The sequence below is a fragment of the Calidris pugnax genome, unplaced genomic scaffold, assembly GCF_001431845.1.
Source record: "Calidris pugnax isolate Ruff unplaced genomic scaffold, ASM143184v1 scaffold82, whole genome shotgun sequence".
In the NCBI taxonomy this organism is placed as follows: Eukaryota; Metazoa; Chordata; class Aves; order Charadriiformes; family Scolopacidae; genus Calidris; species Calidris pugnax.
Window position 1 is genome coordinate 2,466,374 of NW_015090833.1, and position 15,173 is coordinate 2,481,546.

The following is a 15,173-nucleotide window of genomic DNA, read 5'->3' on the forward strand; positions in this document are numbered from 1 at the left end:
GGGGCGGGGCGCGGCGGGGAAGGGGCGGGGCCGGGGCCAAGGCCGCCGGGGCGCCCCGGGAGAGCCCCGCCAGGAGCGGAGGGGGAAAGGCGTGCTGCGGCTCCCGGGGACACACGGCGAGCAGCAGACCGGTTCCCGGGGTCAGCCATCGGCTCACCTGAAGGTCCGAGACGGCGGTGGTGAGGAGCGTGTCCCCGGGAGTTCCCGCTGTTCGCCAGGGCCAGGCTGAGGGGCACAAGTTCCCCGGCTAAATCACATTAACGTTAAAACAGATTATGAGACTCCTTCTCATTAACACCACGCTACGGAAGTTAAAGACACTGCAAAAACTCGATACAGCTGAATTCGAGCTAATCCAGCAAATGCCATCTTCCAAGAACCTCCAACCAGAATGAATATCCACCTGGTCACCCAAGCACTCAAAAAATAAAAGGAATCCTTCCCACCCTAGACAGACTGGAGCAGAGAGAAACCACAGTGAATGTGGAGAGAAATTAATTATTTTAAAAAATAATTTAAAAAGAGAAGCAGAAGCCATCAAAGGTTGATCACCCTGGATTTGCATTTTGGCTTCCCACTGGGCTGAACAGCATTGCTGTGAACCTGTCATATGCATTGGGGGGGTCAGCAAGAATACATAGAATATATATATTCTATATCTAGATATAGAATAGATATTCTATAGAATTCTATATATATAGAATATATATGATCTATATAGAGAATTCCTCTAGATTACAGGAAATACATAATTCTCTAGAATTCTTGAAGATAAAAAAAATGCTTTGTGTAGTAAGCATCATTCACTAAACCACATCTGTTTCCTACTCGGTATTTAACTTAATTGGATGAAAATAGTCACAGTAATGAAATAGGTGGCACTTCCTTTAACAGCTTGGTACTTAATGACATCAAAGCCCACCGCCACTGAAATCCATACCCCACTGCCAGTTAATGAAGGTCTGAACATGAAAGGCTCGGCAGAGAGCGAGCCCCGGCTGCTGACAGCAACAGGAATGGTGCAAATATGCTGGGATCCGAGATCACTAGCACATACCCACAGCACAGCAGGCAGTAATGATTATTAATTATTTAAGAAAAGAACATAAGAGCTCCAGCATAAGCTCGAAAAAAAAAAAAATAGGCAGCAGCATTGCTCTGGGATCTGCCAGTTGGATTACTGTTAATTAGCGCGGTACATGAGTCTGAAGGAAAGATCTAAAAGCATCTTATGCTGGTAGGTGCACATAATTAAGCCATCATTTGCATCTTTGCAATAGTATGACTTTTCTTACTGATATCATCATGGGCAAAACACCATTTTCTGACTAAGTATTGTCTAGCTCTCCTCCTCCAGCTGCCTGACTGCCCAATGCAATCTTCTATAGCAGCGACTTAACGCCCTGCACTTGTTTAGAACGGGTTTTAGCAGACACAGATACCATAAGGCTTCCTCTACCCTTGGAGAATTTTAGCTTTATTTGCTTAAAACAGAGTCTAAACCAGCTTCTGCCCCACCTTAGCTTGTCACCAGCAAACTCACCAAGATTTAGCTATCAAGCAAGGTGCCCTCTTGCCATTACAGGAGTCACTTTTATCACCATAAAGCACAATAGATGTTCAAGAGACCTCAACTCCCAGCTCCACAGCAGATTTAGCAGAATATTGTTGGTGTCTCAGGGGAACACACAGACCTTCACCAAGTAAACAGAAGTTACCTTACTGTCACCCTCCCCACCCCAACTGCAAAATGGGCATCCTACAGCTTAACATCAGCAGGGAAACCTTAGCAAGTGTAATTTCTTAAAGGTTAAGCCTTTCTAAAATTTTGACAAGTATTGTATAAAGCTTGGATATTATTTTATAAAAGTTTAACAGATTAAAAAGGATTTTTCAATAGTTTCTAATATCTCCTGTTTCATGAAGCTGACGTTTATCCTAGTAAGCCAAAACTTCATGAAACCTCCTCTGAATCCCTGCTTGACTTAGAAAAAATTCTCTCAACTCACCCTGTCCTTTTCTGATCTTCAGTTCTTCCTTAATCAGCTCTGAAATTCATTTAGGATTCCTTCACAGTACAGCTGCTTCCACCCTCCACGTCCCTCTGTATTTGTTGGCATCTCCCTCTCATTAGGGGCTTCCAGCAGCATCTGTAGACACAAGCCCTGCTTTCATTGCCCAGCTGATTTAACCACAGGCAACAATAATGAAAACTCTGTTACCCTCCAAGATGTGTGTGGTACCCAATGAGGGGATTGTTTCAGAGCGGGGAATCTTTCTGCTTTCAGTAATCTTTTACATTTCAGACTTCAGCCTGACAATTCCAATCCATCAAAATCACACTCAGATGCGGAAACAGGAGCTTTTCCTGAAAAGTAAATGCAGTTCAAGCAAGCAGCTCTCTGCTTACTCCAACCAGGACACTCCAGCAGGTGATGCAGGGGCACAACAGGCAGCTGACATTTCCATGACAAGTGACAAGCACAACTTGCATGGATTAGAGAGACTACACCAGAAAACTAAAGAAATAGCTCAGCCGCCTTAGTTGCAACATTTAATGTTTCTACAGACTGCAGGGAGGAAATACGCAGAGATATTTTTGACGGACAGACAAAAAAAGCCCTTTAGTGTAAAAAAAGGCTATGAAGGCTGTGACAACCTTTTTTTTTTTGTTAATCCAGACTTAGTTTGTATGGTAAAAAACCTCAGCTGCATATTTTATTCAAAACCAGAAGTGTTTCCAGATTAAATCTGGCATTTACAAAGTTGCAAAGCACACTCTCTTACAACAACATTACAGAACTTAATTTCTATCTCCACCTTACAAGGATATTAACTGGACAATGAAAAGAAAAGCGATTTACCCGGACATTAACACTTCTGTGCACGGGATCTGCAGGTCCTGCCTGATGCTTGTCAGTACATCTGCGATTATTACCGACCATTTTTGGAGGCGTGTTGTAATACAATCCTAAACATTATCAAGCAGCAAACTACTATGATAGCAAGATAAAAAGATATATCCATGATTAGAACTTGTTTTAAAAGAAATCTGCTATTAACTATATCATTATCACATTAGTGTGTTAAATTACAGTAGACATTTCAGTGCATGATACAGCAATGGCTTACAAATAGTTATATCCACTAACCTTATGTCTGTATTTCCTCTTTTAAGACCTTATTTTGGAGCATACTTAGTCTGAAACGTTTTTATTCATCCTGTCAGATAGTGTCAGATACTTTAGGCCACCTTTTCAGACGCTCTGAACATCTGCAGCTCCTGCTTGACTCAGGTGAGAAGCCTGGATGGTTAAAAGTTATGGAAGACAAATCTGGGGCAACATAATTTCCAGTAATTTCCCCCCCTCTCCCTCACAAGCATAAAAAAAAAAAATCTATTAAGGTAAAGTTAAAAACCCCTACAACCTCATAGCAAGGCGAAGCATCACATTTTCCATGACTCCTAAAGCAAAACTCCAGTGTGAGCACACCTACTCCCCTCCCGTGGGTAGCTCAGACAGAATTGAAGTAAGAGCTTACTTCCCCAATAGAAAAGACTTCCCCAGAACACAGTGAAGATAATTCAAAAATGATGGTAGTGGAGAAGCTAAAAGATGACTGCAGGGTGACTTCTTTCTTTACAATGTAAAAATTATATTTGTCCTTATATAGGAAGGGAATGGCCATAACGGAAACAAACCCAAATGGTTATATTTTGATTTGCCTACCATTTCAGTCACTAATGACATGGCCTTAAGCACCTGGTCAGTAGAGTATCACTAATACAGAAATCTCTATCAAAATTAATTTGATTTTAACAGGCAAGGTAACATTATAACTAAGGGATCTCTTAAGAAGACTTATATTTTTCCTTTAAGACAAAGCTAACTTGCTACTTTTCCATTCAAGATCAAAGAAGGGAAATAATACAAGGAGACAAAGAGAGAAGAAAGAGAGACAGAGCATTTGAAGCTTCAATTGTGCCTCTAACACTTTTTCTTTCAGATGAGTACAATCACTAGATTCACCCTATAGAGAAAGAAGATTAAAAAAGGGAGGTTATATATGGCCAAAAAGAACTCTGGGCAACTTTACTGATGTGCTTAAAGTTACTGTACTTTACAATTATTATGTCAGTAGTAAAATGATAAACAGAAAACAAAGCACTTTTAATCTTCAAAGCAACATATGATCAATAACAACTTCATAGCACTCAATATTCAAGTATTATAATCTATATTTGACTCCAGGAGAGAAAGATGTGTAGAGAATAAGCCATCTGCCTGGGCCTAATGCCGAACCAGGGATGGAACTCAAACATCACCCGCTTCTTTGTTAAACCATAAAACCATGGTTTTGTTTAGGAGTTGTTCTTTTGTTACCAGTTGTTATTTGAGAAAATGGTTATTGTAATATATAGATTATGGACTTCTCTCCAGCCCCTGCAGAAACTTTTGAGATACTAGTGGAGGTACATCCCAGGATTATTTGGCAAAATACTTAGCACAGCACACCAATTAACTTACTACCCCTCTGAAATTAACCTAACCATTTCAAGTGGGTTACTTAACTATTTGCTGGGGCCAACACAGGAATAGCTTCATATTGGCAACAGCTTCCTTGTGTAATTACATTTACAATCAAGGCATATCCAGGCACTGGGTTAGAGCTATGCTTTCTGACCCTCCACAAATTTTGAGAGGGGAAGTCTGGCCTGTCATATTGACTTCTGACATAGTATTGGTCATTGACCTCAATCCCATCTTTGTCCATCTAAATCATGAGAGATCTTTTCAAAAGCAGGAGGAGCACAAGGTTAAAAAGAGATCTGGTCAAGGATCAATTTAATAGAAATTTTACTACTGCCTACAATACTGAAATATTGAAAAAAATGAAATACTTGCAAATCAATTAAAAAAGTACACCTCTCTAGAACTACAAGGAAAAAGATTTCCATATTATTATACTGTAGACGTAATGCGATCTGTGGTAGTGCTGAGAGATTTAATTTACATACTAATGCTGCCAGCAGGTTGAGGGGTGTTGGGGGAAAAGAGTTACTTAGCACCAGTAATGAGCAGAAAGGAATAGGCGCCAGCTACAGTCCCCATGGACTGTTTTGTTTTCAATAATTTGAGACTGTCTAATAAAGTCTTTTAATAAGCTGCTCTCAGCTATAAAGCTGCAATCAGCCTCTCACAGAACATAATACTGCCCCAGACAGGAAAATAGTTCTGATATAATGGACAAAAGACCCCAGCCAAATAAAAGCTTCTTAAAAAAAAAAAAAAAAGAGAAAAAAGTTCCAACAGTGAATGACATAAATTATGCTATCTTTACTGTGTATCTTTTCAGTTCTAAAATACTAGATTTCAAAAGGATATCTATTAAAGCAAAATACCTTCTAAAAAACCCCACATTTTCTGGTTTACTCAAGTCCTAGATCACAATTAGACAAACTTGTTCATTTATAGGGTATTTATGCCCTATAAATGCAATCTAAATTACAACTGATCACGTGAATGTTCTGTTTATAGTCTATGCTACCCACTTCTAAGGGACTACTACACAACACTGAGATTAACACTGCAATATGCTGTCTAAATTTAAGACTATTTCCGCTCCACTCACTCAATTTAATGGGAGCTTTCACTGAAGCTCAAGTTTAGCTATAAAAGACTAAGATATATATGACAGGTAAAACACTGATGATCTACTCCATTAAACACAGGATTCCTCACAACAATGGGTAACCTTCACCACTGACAAATGAGGCCCAACTCCACTGTTGCCAAAGCCAGTCATGCCACCGTACACCGGAACTGAATCTACGCACTTGGGTTTAAAAGTTGGTTTATTAACCATTACTAATTCCAAAAGAATCCAGTATCATCCTTTCAGTATATGTATTTCTTAATTTTTATAGTTCAAAGCACTAACAAGATGGAAGCAGATCACTTTTTTCCTAGGAATTCTGATCTTTCTAGTATTAACACCATCCTTTTCATGCCAGCAACAGACTTGCTGTGATGGCAGTTACCACATTCTACAGCTCAGTTCAGAAACACGCCTAAAACTTAAATAAGCCACACTGTCAAAAAACCACCCAATCACTAAAAGCAGCTACACCTACCACCTTAGCAGTACAGGCAGAGATCTCTGTTTAACCTCTTTGTAATGCCATTTGTTGGAGAGTCAGCATCAACCACTGTGGCATTTGGTTATTGTACTTTGCCCTCATCTAAAGAAAAATAAATTTACCACTTCTAAGAAACAGATGATTTGTGGAGTTTAAGAAGCAAAATGGTAGCTTTCTTCTCTTGATATATTTCTGCCCTGGCTTATGGGAAAGGCAAGTGACTGTATCTGTGAGCAGCAAGTCACACTTTCTCCGGGGGGTGCCAGATAATAATAGCACGTCAACACGCTCACAGCCAAACGCCGCTTTTGCCAGTGAAATTTCATAACGCTTCCTCCACTTCTGAAGCTCTCCAAAGAAAGGAAGTGTGAACTCCCTGGTAAAACATAGAGTCCAAAGGACCCAGAACTGTCTAACGCTTGAACCCTTTTTGCATAGATAGAGGGAAATGACTTTTTTTTTAGCATGCAGTTACTTTTTTTGCATGTTGCCTTTTTTTGTTGTTGTTGGGGGTTTTTTTGTGGTGTTTTTTTTTTTTTTTTTTTACAGCTAGAATCTGTAAGCTGAATAGATACGTCTACATGCAGCTACATTGTGTTAAAAAACTTATGATTTACTGCTTCTAGTTCCAGACAAAGCAACACTCATAAGGAAACGTCAAGCTCTTCTTCTGTTCAGAGAAAAAAAGATACAGTTGGTTTCTTCCCATATCCTTTTCTCTAGCTAGGGGTAAAATTAAAAAGGGAACAGGTTTGAAATTCAATTATTTTTTTTTTGGTTGCCAGAATCATTCTATCATGAAGTTCAATTTTTTTTTTTTTTTGGTTGCCAGAATCATTCTATCAGTGCCTGAGTTTATACCAAGGGTAGAACAGACCCGAAATGCACATTTCTCAAGCTGAAAAAATTCTTAGTGGAATATAGGCTTCCAATCAGCTCAGACAAAATGCTAACAGGTACTGAATTTAAGTACGAAGCTGCCAGTATTTTCAGAACAAGATCCCTTATATTGATTTTACAAAAAATAGTTTATCAGAAGTTAAACACATCTAGAGTCCCAAGTAATTTCTTCACGCTCGGAGCTGTAAGAGATTTTCAATCCTCCTACACCCTGAGATTATTCAGGATTCTAACTTCTCTGTGGAGGCACACACACACCCCAGCACCACCATCTGATAAATGGACTGAGCAACACTTGTACCGATCCCATAACGAGAGCTTTCCCTCCCCTTGTTAAACTTGTTTCTACTGGCAGCTATTTCATGCTGTCTCAGCAATACTGGGAAATAACAGTAGCGTGTCGTTATACACCCAGAGCCAAAGGGAGGGGTCGCAGAAAGGGCTTCTCATTGCCATTTCCTAGCAATTCCCTGTCATTTCAATAGACAAGGTTAAACGACTCCAGAAGCCTCCCTACAGGGCTGCCATTGTTTGTCACTCAAGGCTAGGACACAATGGCGCTCATTCATGCGCACAGCAGACACGCAGCTCAGGGCCAGCCATCACCACACAGTCTCCTTTTGGTTCTTCTGCAAACAGTTTGTAGAAAGATGGCATTTCAAACAAACTATGTCAGTTTTCCAAAGCTTCAACGCACTCCTAGTACAAACTACTTAGTAGGGAGTCCAGACAAAAATTAAGATCACTTGAGAGCAACTTGGAAGAATCACCCAAAAAAACCCACTTGCTTATTAGGACTGCTCCTGAAAAAGATCTCCTTGCTACAACCACATGCAAAAAGATTACATTTTTAATAGTTAGAGAAATACACATTCAGAAAAGTTCAAAATAGCTGATTCTTTCCAAAGACAGTCATACCATGCTTTTGTTGTTAGAGTACCACTTAGTGTTCAGCCTCAGAGCTTATGTTACTGAGGGGTACAGACACCGAGGTTCCAAAGTGCACTTAAGGCTGTTTACTTCATATCTTCTGGTTAAGAACCCAAGACGTTTAGGGTTTGGGTCTTTTTGTTTTGCTTTTCTTTTTTTTCAGCATGTTAAAAATAGAAAAAACCAAACGCAATACGACAGAAGTCCAATGCTGCCGATTACTGGAGAGACACAAGCCTCACGCACCTCTTCATTGTTTCGCCTTTTCTACTTCAACACTTGCCAGAGCAAAGACTTTGTCTCCTGAGCCTTTGGGAGGAAAAAAAAATAAATCAGTAAGTACTAGAAGCAATTGTGAATTTCCTTATATACAATTTAAATCAAGTAAAACATTTGAGATCAAAAGAAATCAAAACTACTTTTTTGAAAACTAGAACATCTGACTTAATTTAAAAAAAATAAAGAAAAACAAAGGAGATATACTGGCTTGACAGGTCTGAAATCAGCCACATTGTGTTGAGCTTGGCTGGGATGGAGTTAACTTTCTCCACAGCAGCTCTCCTAGTGCTGCAAAGTGCTGTAAAGCTGTACTTTCACTATGTGCCAAGAATTGCCAAATTCTCTGCATCAAAAAGAGGAAAAAGCACTTCTAAAGAGAGTCATTAATGTAAAAGGGATCTGAGTTTAACTGTAAAAGCAGCATCTCTGCTTGAGATAGGCCACTCAAGCCTTCAGCATCTTCGGCAGCATTAGGGTGATGGCTGGACTCAATGATCTGAAAGGTCACTTCCAACCTAGACCATTCTGATTATGGGCAACACCTGGCATTTTATGGATATTTGGCACTGAATTTATTTACTGTGTTATTTTTTATTCATGGATAATGTATCAGAGTTACATTGGTAATAAAATAGAAAAATGTACAAAAAAATTAATGTCATAAATATTTTGTTTGTATTTTCTCTTTCATAGGGGAATCACAGGTATTTCTATTAATCAGCGTCCAATGGGGCAAAGAAATTGGAGGTTGTGAGAAAGAAAACTTACCAAGGTCAGAGGAGACTCTCTCAAACTGGCTGAGGGCTGTACCTGCATTTGCTGACAGGAACATCTCATCGTCTGAAGTGAGCTAAATCAAAAAAGGCCATAACTGTGAACTTGGTACATGAACTGTGCATTTTCCCCACTGTTGTAATTCCCACCCTCTGCATGGGTACATACAGGGACTACAACAGGTTGCAGCAACTGTGAATGTGCAGTTTAAGTGGCAGCATTAGCAAATGTATTAAAAGCCAAACTAAAAACGCAAACCACTCCCCCCACCACCGAATTTTTTCCTCGATGGCATCTGTCAGCCCAGAGAGGCCAGCACATCTGACATCAGACATGCCTCTACATGCACCACTAAGTTTCCAGCTGACCTCCAGTGAGAATTTTTGATGAAGTTGCACTGTAACTCTGTACCAAAAACTATGCAAAGGATATCAATTCCTTTCTGTCATGTGGCCAATACAGTAGTGAGCTCCATATCATCTACTGAGGAAAGTGAAAACACGCAGTCATTACCAGCTTTCACCATGCTAAGAGTCAATGACCTAGAAATGGTTCTCTTCCTTTCAAGTGACATTTGCACATGTATATTTTGTATTTATAAACATGCCCTGTTGCCTTGTGACAGACACCCATGAAATATTTACAATAATTAAATAGTAACCTACATTTGGAAGGTTCTGATATTCCAAGTTAAAACTCACTCATTTAAGTAGCCTCAGATAAATATCCTTATTAAAGCAAACTGTGTGTCACACCATTCAGTGTTTGTGTCAGTTTATTAAAAATATAAAAATCACATACAGACATTCAGAATGATGTTAGAATAAAGGGAAAAGTATTAGTCCCCTGCCTTTGCAAGCAAGCACCTAACCACTTAAGACTGTGCAGTATTGTGCAGAAAAAAGCATAATATTTACCATCCCTTTTCACACTCAGGACAGATGTGACACTACTGTCTGAGCAAGTCCTCTGTAAAGTAGGTTACTGATCATTTTGAAAGATAAAGGGGTTACGCCAAAGCATGGAGAAGTGGCTTATCTGAAGTGAACCAAGGAACTCCTGCCAGGAGGATTAGATATCTTCACACATTCAGTTCACAGTCTTAACTAACCTTTTAACCTATTTCCAATACATTTTTTTTTCCTCTGACAGTCAAGCAATAAAAATATTCTGAGGGGAAGCATTTGCTAATATCGTCTACCTGGAATGAAGCTCCTTTAAGTACTGCATTTGATCTTTTCCTAAGAAAGTTTAAGTACAGAGATACACAGCAACCCACTGCTTCATATACCATCAAAAAAAGAACTAACTTCTCTTCCTCCCTCTAGTGGTAAAAAACCCAGGGATTGTTCTGCCACTGCTGTACTCATGGAGAAAACAATCAGTTTACCACTCATCTCTCCAATGAGTTTACCTCACACTAAGAGGCAGGTATTATCAACAATATAAAAATAGGTAACGCTCAACATACGTCAAAAGTCTTGGGTGGTTCCTGCCAGGTGGTACTTAGCCAGTAAAAGTGTTGGTTTGTAGCTTTTTTAAATATCATCAGCTTGTATCAGCTTATAAGTGCTTCATTCATACAACCCACCAAAGAAAGCATTTTAGAGTAGGAACAGCCTTATATAAACGCACAATATATATAAATGCACTACTTGATACACATTCAATAGCAAGTATTTCAAATAGCTTAGCGTTAAAATGGAAGGACATTCATGTACTACAAAAACGAGCTGCATTTTATCATTTCCTCATAAACAAATGTTGTAATGTCTTATTTTAATGATTTCAAACTCTATATAGACAGACATTTCTATTCATCTATTTATCATACCAACACCTTACCTTCTCATGAGCTGCATTATTTGCTCATAAACAAATGTTGTAATATTTTAATGATTTCAAACTCCTCTTCAGTATATAGATAGATATTTCTATTCACCTATTTATCATACCAACACCTTACCTTCTCACCAAGCTTTCTGAGGGCAGTCAGGATTTCCACTTTCTGCTGTGTGTACAGGTCTCGTCCCAACTTCCCTACTATTAAGTCTCGGTCCATCTGTATATCAGGGGAAAAATACAAGTCAAAATACATAAGCTTCCCATTAGTTTCACTCAACCCAACAGCAAGAGCAATGCAACAGCCTAAGAACATCATGGTACCCATGGTAAGTGGGTACAGAGCTACCCATAATTTAAAAGATGGCCATGGAGATTTTCTGACCATTCTGCAAATACTCTTTGCACTTAACCTTAGCATTCTTGATCTCTGCGAACTTGAATCTCTTTTAATCAAAGACTGCTATTCATTCAAAACTATGAATTCATGTGTCACATGTACATGGAGAAATCACATTTCATTTCACTTTATCTGGATCTCAAGTTCAGTCTAGATCTCTGAAACAGAGTGCACTCGCCAGCCCCTCAAGCACAGTACAAGCACAGATTCATACTCTTCAGATTTTCTATTTGCAGTTATGCTCAGGTCACTATCTGTTAATCACATTTTTCTTTTCAAGCAGCAAGATGGAAGATAATTCAAGAAATACACATTATTGCCCCCATTTAAAACTGAAAAAATTCTGAAAAGACCTCTATCTCCTTATGATACTGTCACCAAGGTTTCTAACACACTCGGTGCTCTCCTTGTAATCATTACACATTTAGAGCAGTCTAGCTCAAATAAACAGTTTTTAGAGTAAAAGAGAAACCTTCACCTCTGCCAACCTCGTCCTCAGTTGCCTTGGTTGCTTCTTTGCAAACATCCTAATTACTTCTGGAGTTTTAAATGCTTGGCTGATGGCTGCTTGTATTGCCTAAAAGGAAAAGAGCAAGAATGACCAGAACTAATAGCAGCCACAAGTTATAGCTGCGTGACAAGATCAATGAAGGCTGGAAAGCATCATTAGTACCCTCTGCATCGTTTGATAAAGACAGCTTTTCTTTCTTTGCTTAACCGTGAAAGTGAGATTAAAAAAATGTATGACCTTTATGCAAGGCTTGAAAAATCTACTGATTAGTGCAACTGCACTGAGAAACTTCATTACACTCCAGGTCTTAATTTCTAATCATTTCCAACATCTTCCTGATAGTAGCACATCACAAGCGGATGTGCTATGCTATTTTTAGCAGTTTTAATGACACACTGATGACTACAGCACTTCTAAGGGTAAACAGAGTAAGTGACAAGGCAAAGCTACTGTTACTCAAAATCCTCTATGGAGTATCAAAACTATTGTGATTCAATCTCACCACAGTTATGTTTGGACAAAGCATGATCTTTCTGGAAACAAAGCCCTAAAACATATGGCTCAGAGGGAACAAATAATACTCTAACTAAACATCTGAAAAGAGAGAAAATAGATCAAAAGTTTGGAAGTCAGCATAAAAAAAAAGAACAATTGACCAGAACAACTTAAAGTTACAAAGTCGCTCCTATAGCCTTCTCATTTGGACTGGTATATGCATCTCTGAAATACAAATCAGCAAGAGCAGCACAGGAAACGCTTTCGTTTTACTTTCTAACAAACAGGCATGAACTTTACTTCTCACAGTATATATTGCCCTGGATTGTCCCTCGCACCTTCTATATTTATTTGTATTGTTTTATGTTTCTTTCTACTATTAAGGATCTGATCTATTTAGTACCTGCAATTTCCTACTTTTTCCTACAGTGTTATAATTCTTCAACCTTTTTTTCCTTTTAAAATAAGGAGACCTAACTAAGTTTCTATATGTACACATATATTAAATAAAAACAATAGATACATAGACCTAGCTTTCATACATGCCTGTCTATCAATTATAATGAACCACTTTTATCTATTTTCTGTTTCATTGAGTCCAGGCAGAACACGAACTATTTTTAGTAACACATTATCCTTACCAATTGCATCCCGCTGAGCTCGTCCACCAAAGTCATGTCTCCAGACATAATCTTCTTCAGAGAGTCATTGATCTCACTCAGCTGTTCTAGAGTTTCTTTTTTGGTCTCTTCATACTCATCTGCATCTAGCTCCTCTCTAAAGAGGATCCAACAAGACATATTAATTCACAGGACTAAGCCTGAGATGTAATGTGGAAGAAAGGATGTCAGAGAATATCATGAAGCATGCTTCCTCAGATAGCAATGAAAACATTCATACCACTTCAGATTATTCTCCTCTAGCCCTCTTTGCTGTAATTTAGCTAATGCATATGTAGTTTTCTTGGTTTTGCACTACCTCCTAGCCATCCGTGCACTTGGGGTGTTTGTATGAAGTCACTTGTACTAAAAAGGCCCTGACAACTATGAGAGACCCAACACTTGGTGCAATATTTAAAAGTGTATTTTGGCTCTCAACAAAAATACACAGTGAGATTGTCTTGCTCAAAGCTATGGGGAATCAAACTATCTGAAAAACCCATCTCCTTGTGCAAAAACCACCAAGGTATTCATGAATAACTGATCCTTGCCCAATTCAAAGAACAGCCCTACTAACCTTGGAAGCTATAACTGTTCTTTAAAAAAATATGTACTGCATGGACAAGTCTGAATTTTAGTTAGAGAAAGCATCTAAAAACTACACAGAATGTTTAAGTGCAAGTACCAAACAGAAAAAACCCACCCAATTTTTCCTTGGCAATTCAGTGTCTATCTCAAGTTTTATTAACCCACAAAAAACTTAACACAATTGTATGAAATTAATCATATGAAAGTGTTAGAGAAGCAAAAAAACCATAAACCCCAACATCCCTAATAATAAGACAAAACAAAACAGAAAGAAAAGCAATTTGCTAACTGCTGTTAAAGAAAACCCATATGAAAATTGTGAATTCTGTGAACAGCTATTAAAAGTTAAGAAGTCACACAGAAATACAAAATTTCAGAGAGAACACTAATGGGTATTTCCGCTTGCATGTTACTCAAGAAGATGATAAGTAGAATAATCTTAATAAAAAGAGGTTTTAAAATTATCTTTATTACCTAACACAAACATCCTACCTAATTTAAAAATATAAAGCCACAGCAAAACACAAATTAAAACAAAAAACTCCATATTTTTTAAATGGATCGCTTTCTTCTGCCAACCAGTTGAGAAAAATATTACTATATAAGAAGAAAGCAACTCTTTTTATTACCTGCACTCCTCCAGATCTTGAAGCTGCTGCATTAATCTATCCAACTGCTCTTCCAAGTTTTGTTTTAGCTTACTGGTCTCCGTTGTTCCTCTTGAAGCCATTTTCTGTTTTCACGTGTAAATTGTTAGTTGTTACATGACACGCCTAGGAGAAACAAAGCTTATTTTAGAATGCTCTAAGTACCAATAAAATTATGCAATATCTTGATGATGGAATGTCTAATCAGAACACTCTGAGAGCCTTGCAGTAGAAAGACAGAAATGTTATGCTGGGTCTATAGGATTATCCTCTTTGTAGCAAGAGGCAGTTCACCAAGGCAATAATTCAAACAGCCACAGACAATAAAACCAAATAAGTCTGAAACCAAGCAGCAATTACTGAAACATTGAGGTCTCGTTACAGGAAACAACAGATTCCACTCTTCAACTGCCCTTTGAGAAACTATTAGAGAGATAACAACCCGGAAGCAGGTGTGTAAAGCACGCAAACACCTTAGAACCGTCAGCGGTAGAAAAACACAGAACTCTGGGGACAGCTGGTGCCTCCCTGGTTACCGACAGAAGCAGCCAGTCTGCACTAAGGCCAACGACTCCCGCAGCCGGCAGAGGGTGAAGGCAAGGCGACCCTCCCCGCTGGAAAGGTGAGAGAGAAGCAGGAGGCCCAGGGGGGAGAATCGAGAGGAAGGAACTGGGGCACCGTCCGAGCACAGCCCGTCCCCGAGGCCGGGGCTCACAGCCCGGCTCTTCCTACTTCGCGGAGGTGAGCCCGCCCAGACCCGCTCCTGCACGCACAGGAAGGAGCCCGAGACACCCTAGTCCCCCACCTCGGCCCTACCGGCCACCCCGCCCGCCGCCCAGGCCCTGTTCGGCCCCGTCGGCCGCCCCGCCCCGACCCCCCCACCGCCTCACCTGGGGCAGGCCGCGGCAGGGCAGAACGCAGGGCGAACTGAGGCAGAACGGGCCGCCTCCCTCCGACACCGCTTCCGGCGCGCTGGAGCCAATGAGAGCGCGTCGGCGCCGCTCCT

At 39.6% G+C, this 15,173-nt stretch overlaps 2 protein-coding genes across 8 annotated transcripts in view; one reads left to right on the forward strand and one right to left on the reverse strand.

Moving 5' to 3' along the window:
- Positions 1-15,165, reverse strand: part of LZIC (leucine zipper and CTNNBIP1 domain containing) — a 31,608-nt gene extending 16,443 nt beyond the window's left edge. The window contains exons 1-8 of one of the 5 annotated variants that reach the window (XM_014941391.1): positions 15,058-15,165; positions 14,150-14,293; positions 12,915-13,050; positions 11,746-11,844; positions 10,992-11,087; positions 9,020-9,101; positions 8,219-8,281; positions 2,542-4,032 (exon numbers count right to left, since the gene is read on the reverse strand). In XM_014941391.1, coding sequence (XP_014796877.1) covers positions 8,223-8,281; positions 9,020-9,101; positions 10,992-11,087; positions 11,746-11,844; positions 12,915-13,050; positions 14,150-14,250 — 573 coding nt within the window. In that variant the 5' untranslated portion in view covers positions 14,251-14,293; positions 15,058-15,165 and the 3' untranslated portion in view covers positions 2,542-4,032; positions 8,219-8,222. Of the gene's footprint in view, positions 1-2,541; positions 4,033-7,874; positions 8,282-9,019; positions 9,102-10,991; positions 11,088-11,745; positions 11,845-12,914; positions 13,051-14,149; positions 14,294-14,640; positions 14,868-15,057 lie in introns of those variants that run through there. The other 4 variants (XM_014941392.1, XM_014941388.1, XM_014941390.1 and 1 more) reach the window with 4 other exon arrangements.
- NMNAT1 (nicotinamide nucleotide adenylyltransferase 1) overlaps positions 14,655-15,173 on the forward strand; it is a 7,221-nt gene continuing 6,702 nt past the window's right edge. Inside the window, exon 1 of one of the 3 annotated variants that reach the window (XM_014941387.1) lies at positions 14,655-14,789. The gene's annotated coding sequence lies outside the window, so the exon portion shown is untranslated. Of the gene's footprint in view, positions 14,790-14,869; positions 14,909-15,173 lie in introns of those variants that run through there. The other 2 variants (XM_014941385.1, XM_014941386.1) reach the window with 2 other exon arrangements.